The sequence below is a fragment of the Sorghum bicolor genome, chromosome 3 (assembly GCF_000003195.3).
Source record: "Sorghum bicolor cultivar BTx623 chromosome 3, Sorghum_bicolor_NCBIv3, whole genome shotgun sequence".
In the NCBI taxonomy this organism is placed as follows: Eukaryota; Viridiplantae; Streptophyta; class Magnoliopsida; order Poales; family Poaceae; genus Sorghum; species Sorghum bicolor.
In genome coordinates this window covers 69,612,263-69,618,262 of record NC_012872.2, presented here as the reverse complement: position 1 = coordinate 69,618,262, position 6,000 = coordinate 69,612,263, and the positions used below count along the sequence as shown (strand labels likewise).

General features: G+C 51.9%; 2 protein-coding genes across 2 annotated transcripts; both read left to right on the top strand.

The window, feature by feature from the left end:
* LOC8062454 lies at positions 1,252-2,040 on the top strand. Its single transcript, XM_002458847.2, has one exon. The coding sequence runs from the start codon at positions 1,340-1,342 to the stop codon at positions 1,679-1,681; it is 342 nt and encodes a 113-aa protein (XP_002458892.1). The 5' UTR covers positions 1,252-1,339; the 3' UTR covers positions 1,682-2,040.
* LOC8062453 lies at positions 4,525-5,264 on the top strand. The gene has a single exon (XM_002458846.2). It carries the CDS (start codon positions 4,755-4,757, stop codon positions 5,148-5,150), a length of 396 nt encoding a protein of 131 aa, XP_002458891.2. The 5' UTR covers positions 4,525-4,754; the 3' UTR covers positions 5,151-5,264.

Genomic DNA, 6,000 nt, shown 5'->3' with positions numbered 1-6,000 from the left:
TTTCTTCTATTCGAGACGCGGGAGACTTCAGGGATTAGCATATGTTATATACTTAATCATTGGCGTTCGTGTGGTCTTTGCACGTCATCGGTAGCACGGCGGCATCTCGACCAATCATGTACCCCGTATAGAAACAGAGCAATCCATCGTGCATTTTGCAAGCGGAATCGAAACATGTTGGGTCGTTGGGTGTTCATGTTGTCAGCAAATTCCATCGGTTGCGAAGTTAAGCTGGGATCCAATCCAAAGATCGTGCCTCTCATTTTGTATTATGTAACCTACCTTGAAGAGAATTTGTGGTCATCGAGTCATTCAGACCGGAGACTTTAGAATTAATGAACCAGACGATGATTGAGTTTGAGTTCGTGTTGCTCAGTGGGGGATGCTTGTCAAACTTGCCTAGCGACGAGACGACATGGCGCATTGCATTGGCATTGGCTGGTGCAAATCTGGAGAATACGCCTGCAAATGCACCGTATTTTGCCTCTAGAAAAACCTGATGGACATATGGCCATATGGGCGAATGGCGATGGCGTCAGGGGTCAGGGCACCGTTCGAGCTGAATTCTCGACGCTATCTGATTCTGATCATCAAAAACTGAATTAACAAGCAACAAGATGCATACTCGCGGTCTGTCATCACTCATCACGATCCTGATTGTGTACTGTATATATTCTTTTTCTAATTCCTCATATTTTCTTTGTCCACGCCATTCTCTTCGGCACACACGACACACCCCCCTACCGAAATGATTAGGCAGACCCTGAGATTCCAGATTTTTTTTAACAGGATATATAGACGTCATCAGAGTTTTTTTTTTTTCCGAGAAGTCATCAGAGGCAGTTTGTCATCGTACCAGGCAAATGTTTCAATGGTAAACTGCGTAAGGAAATAGGAAACCAACAGAGAGCTACATTTACCTAGCACTAGCAGTGGCCATATATCCAAATTTAACAAAAAAAAATCAAAAAACACACGAGGTAAAAAAACAATTTTAAAAAGCACACGAGGTAAAAAAACAATTTAAAAAACTTAAAAAAACACACGAGGTACACATTCCGCTAGCTGGAAACTGAACAAAACCATCAGCAGTGTCAGGCACAAGCAACCGTAGAGCCAAAACCACAAACGGCACTTACCAGGATCAGAGGCGATGGACCACACGCAAGAAACCGGCCAGCCGCCGGCCGGGTCAAGCGACGTTTCTACCCGTCTCCGCCCGGCGCCCGGCCCCGGCCCCCGCCTATAAAAACAACGGCGGCGTCTGTCTCGCTCAGCACCGAAACCAACCACTTCGTTTCTCGTTCTCCAGCGAAAAACAAAGTCACCCAGTCCAACAATGGAGGCCATGGAGGGGCTCATCCCGTTCATCTACAAGGCCGTCAAGGAGCGGCGGACCCGGAGCTACTACTCGCGGTGCAACTCCACCGGCTCGTCGCGCGGCAGGTTCCTCGGGGCCCGCGTGGAGGACAGCTCGTGGGACCAGCAGAAGCAGTGGGATCGGTCCGCCGGCGGCAAGGCGACGACGGCGGCGGAGAGGGAGATGGTGGCGCACCGCCGGCACCGGTCCCTGGAGGAGCTGGCCGGGGAGGTGGGTGCCTCGCCCGAGTGGCGCCGCCGGCTGGGCGCGCTGCCGAGGGGCCGCAGCGTCAGGATCTTCTCCTGCATCCGCGGCATGTGAGGACGATGCATGCACCCGCCGCCCGCGCGCCGCAGGGCTCCGGGACTGGCGGTGGCCGGTGGCGGTCCGGGTTAGTTTGGACGCGTCGCGCATGCGCGCAGGGGTGGTGAAGGGGGTTTGCTCGTGCTTTTGCTTAGTTCGATCGGAGGTGAGGTGGTAGAAAGGAGTAATTGTGCAGTGGATGTAATGTAACCCTGTTGATGTTATCCAACCAAAGTGTACATATGCATGTGGATTTGTGAAGATGCAAAATCGCAAATGATGGTTTGCATGTCCCTGTTTCTGCTTCCAGGAAATTGTCAAATCAAGTCTCTCCAGCTACAGAAAATTCGAAAATGGAATTTTAGTATTTGGGTTCACCATCTATGCTGTTCGCTAATTGACTTGTCACTCTTACTCATCAACAGCATAGTAGGTCCTTTATCCAATCCCCCGTCTCTGTCACTCAGCTTGGCAAATATCTTCAATCTCGAACTGAACACAGGAGTGTTTTGCCAAAGATCAGTCCAGTTCCATCTCTAAACAAACTTAAAATTACTTTTGAGAACCGATCCCTTGAGGGCTACCCACCCCAATTCCTCTCAACATATATATGTAGATTGAAGTACAACCAAATAGACACGTGATCCATGTAGATCAGTGCGATAAATAGTTTTTAGAGTACATTCTTAATCTTGCAAGAGTCCACAAGTCCAATTGATGGTTCAATCGTTTTTTAGGGAAAAACAAGTTGTCGGTAACCTCTGATTATTATTATATAATAATAATAATAATACACGGTGGCTAGCTGTTAGTCCGTTCGTGGGCCCGTGGTATGATACAGTCCTACCAGGCCTAGTTAGTGCTAACGGACCTTGAACTGCCCATGGGCTGGAGTTGGGCATGGGAGTGCCGCAAACCAACCGGTGGGCGGTGCAAGTGGAACGCAAAGGGGGCCGCGCGCGGGCAGAGGCAGCAACAGCAAGGACGGCGCGCGCGTGACAACTGACAACCTTGGCCATGGACGGACGGACCCCGCAGCAGGCATGACGAACGCGGTGCTCTTTGCCTGCCATGGCTAAACTTGCCGGCTGTGGGCTCGCCCGACACCGGCAGTACTCCTACTCGCCGCGGCCAAGACGGGGCGCAGAGCCGGAGCCGGAGCCGGAGCCGGACCGGCCCCTCGCGCCTCGCCAGCCCCCACGCCGGAGAATCTCCACGGGCGGGCGGGCCACAGGACGTTGGTCTTGGTCGGCCCGAACGCACGATCCCGATGCCGCGGCCGAATCCGCGAGACCTGCCGTCCGAGCCGCCCCACCCCCACCGGCCGTGCGTGTCGCCAGGGACGTCTGTCTCAGCGTTGGCGCGCCCCGCGTCATTTGCACCAGCAGCCAGCATCGCACATCACCTTCGCCCCCCGGTGGGTGTTACTGTTCCTAACCTCGTCGGCGCGGCACGGGGGAGGGAGGCCCGGGGTGAGCCGGAGTGCCTGCCGGACAGCCGGTCAGCCAGCGGAGGGGCCAAGCGCCCGCCCGGCACAAGGCAGGGAAGGAACAGGAAGGCATGCAACGAGGAGCGCGGGCCTGTGGTTGCACGGTACTATGTGGGCGCCCACCGAGCCTGACACTGAAGACAGGCCCAGGCGTCACTGCCGAGGATCTCACGCATCTCGAGGCGTATCTCACGGCCAATCTGAAAAGGCTACAGCTCCGTCACCAATCAGCCATTCATGCCGTTTCCAGTTTTCCACCAACCGGAGGAAGCGAAGAGTGAGGACGGAGCTCCAGCTGTAAGGCCTTGTTTAGTTCCAACAAATTTTGCAAAACAGGAATAAGGCCTTGTTTAGTTCCAAAATTTTTTGCAAAACAGGTACTGTAGCACTTTCGTTTGTTTGTGACAAATATTGTTCAATCATGGACTAACTAGGCTCAAAAGATTCGTCTCATCAATTCCGACCAAACTATGCAATTAGTTTTTATTTTCGTCTATATTTAATACTTCATGCATGCGTCTAAAGATTCGATGTGACTGGGAATCTGAAAAATTTTGCAAAATTTTTTGGGAACTAAACAAGGCCTAAACATCCTAATGTAAGGCCTTGTTTAGTTCATCCTGAAAACCAAAAAGTTTTCAAGATTCCCCGTTAAATTGAATTTTATGGCACATGTATGAAACATTAAATATAAACAAAAACAAAAATTAATTGCACAGTTTAGCTGTAAATCACGAGACAAATCTTTTGATCCCATGATTGGATAATATTTGTCATAAACAAACGAAAGTGCTATAGTACCGAAAACTTTTCACTTTTCGGAAGTAAACAAGGCCTAAGGTCTTGTTTAGCTCTAAATTTTTTTTCAAGATTTTCCATTTAGACACATAAATGAAGTATTAAAATATAGATAAAATACTTGTACAGTTTGTTTATAATTTACGAGACGAATCTTTTAGTATTTTTTCTAAATATTTAATTAAAACTAAAAAAAATTGACTTAGGACAATTCTAAGAATTGATTTTTTCAAAGACAACAAAGGGAGTTCTATTTTTCATAAAAAACCTTGTATGATACTTATCAAATTATCGTGTTCTAAACATGATATAAGATTCTTCCCTTCTTTTTTTCTCCTATATATCGTACGGATAGGTTAATTGATTGTGCTCCTAAAACTGCGCGTCCCATGTTGTACGGCAGAACACTTGGAACGACCGGTAGTCATGGCCCCATGGACACACGACACGACCGATTGCAGGGGTGGCCGTGCAGGGAGAGGGAAAGCTTTCCACCGTAGGGCAGGGCCAAACCCTAGCCCTTTTGCGCCAAAAACTCATGTCGCTGGCACTGCACCGCAAGGAGCCGTCTTTTTTCCTTCTCTCTCGCGGTCTCGCCAGAGGAGAGGAAGGAGGCTCCATTCATTCTTCCACAAAAAAAAACTCTCTCTCTCACCTCGGACTCCAACAGCACGCTTTCCTCTCGCTAGAGTGAGTAGCGAGCTCCTCTTAGCCACTCTTAAACCCTAGAGAGCTGCCATCTGGAGCTGCACGCGCGCCGTTTGAGCAAACGCGAAGCGGCGTCTAGCCCGTACGTGTCCGGCAATGTCGACGACGTTCATGCCCCCGGCGCCGCCGGCGCCAACTCCACCGGCGCTCCTGGTGCCGGTGGCGTACGCCACCGGAGGCGGCGCGCCCGTGGGAGCGGCAGGGAGAGGGTCGTCGTACGGCCCGGTGATCGCCATGCTAGCCGTCGTGGCCGTGCTGGCGGCCGCCGCGGTGGCCGTGGGCCGGCTCTGCTTCGGGCGCCGGGCGCAGGGCCACGCCGGGGGCGCACACGACCTGGAGGCCTGGGTGGAGCGCACCTGCGGGCCCTGCGTCGGCGCCACCGCGCTAGCCGCCGAGGAAAGCAGGGAGGACGGAGGCGATGCTGCTGCCGCGGCGGCGGCGATGGAGCCGGAGGGAACAGAGCGAGGCGAGAGTACTACCAGTAGTGCTTAGCGTGGCGTACGTGCTGATACGAGCCTTTGTAAATTGTTGTCTCCTCATCAGAACATGAAACACGCATGTCCTGCAAGTTGGTGTCGGAATTTTTTTGGAATAGCTAAATCCGTGTACTGTGCCTCTGTTTGGAAGCGACGAATGGTGTTGGTGTTGGTGACGCTGTTGAATGTGGCATGCACTAGAGCTTCTCTCTTTGCTCGCAAAACGAAGAAGAAGAAGAAGAAGAAGAAGAAGAAGAAGAAGAAGAAGAAGAAGAAGAAGAAGAAGAATTGTTGCTGGACGCATTTTTCATTTCCTCGTTCGTTCCCGCGCGTCTTGGCTCCAGCCAGCATCAGTTCCAGTTCGTTCATGCACTGTTTCAGCGCGGGGCGCTGGCGCGCCACTGTCGTCAGCCACTGCCCACACTGGCAATGGCAGCGTAGAGTGTTGCGCTTTGCTGTGGTTCGTACGCGGTGGCACGAGGGCGCATGGAGAGGGATCGGGGGCGCGCGTCTCCCGGCGCTTCTGTTTGGCATCTCCAGCTAGCCATTTGTGATGACAGCCCTGCTGTGCAGAGCGCCACATGAGACGAGGGTGAAGGGTCAGAGGGCACAGCGTTGACTGTCCTGGATGGCACGGAACGAGAATCGCTCGCAAAGACAAGGAGTCCTGGACATCTCTACCTTCCAGATGAGATGATTCGTTTTACGTTAGCGGAACACGCAGTCACCATTCACCAAGACGCGTTAACGGGCATGCATGACTGTGCATTCGATAGTCTGAGAACGAACTTGGGGTTTGGACTGGGGCTTGGAAAGGATGCATGGGTGGTGCATTCTGAGAGATGAATAGTTGAAGAGGTTTGCCT

Coding starts and splice junctions, on each gene's coding strand:
- LOC8062454 (XM_002458847.2), top strand. CDS start 1,340: ATGGAGGCCATGGAGGGGCTCATCCCGTTCATCTACAAGGCCGTCAAG.
- LOC8062453 (XM_002458846.2), top strand. CDS start 4,755: ATGTCGACGACGTTCATGCCCCCGGCGCCGCCGGCGCCAACTCCACCG.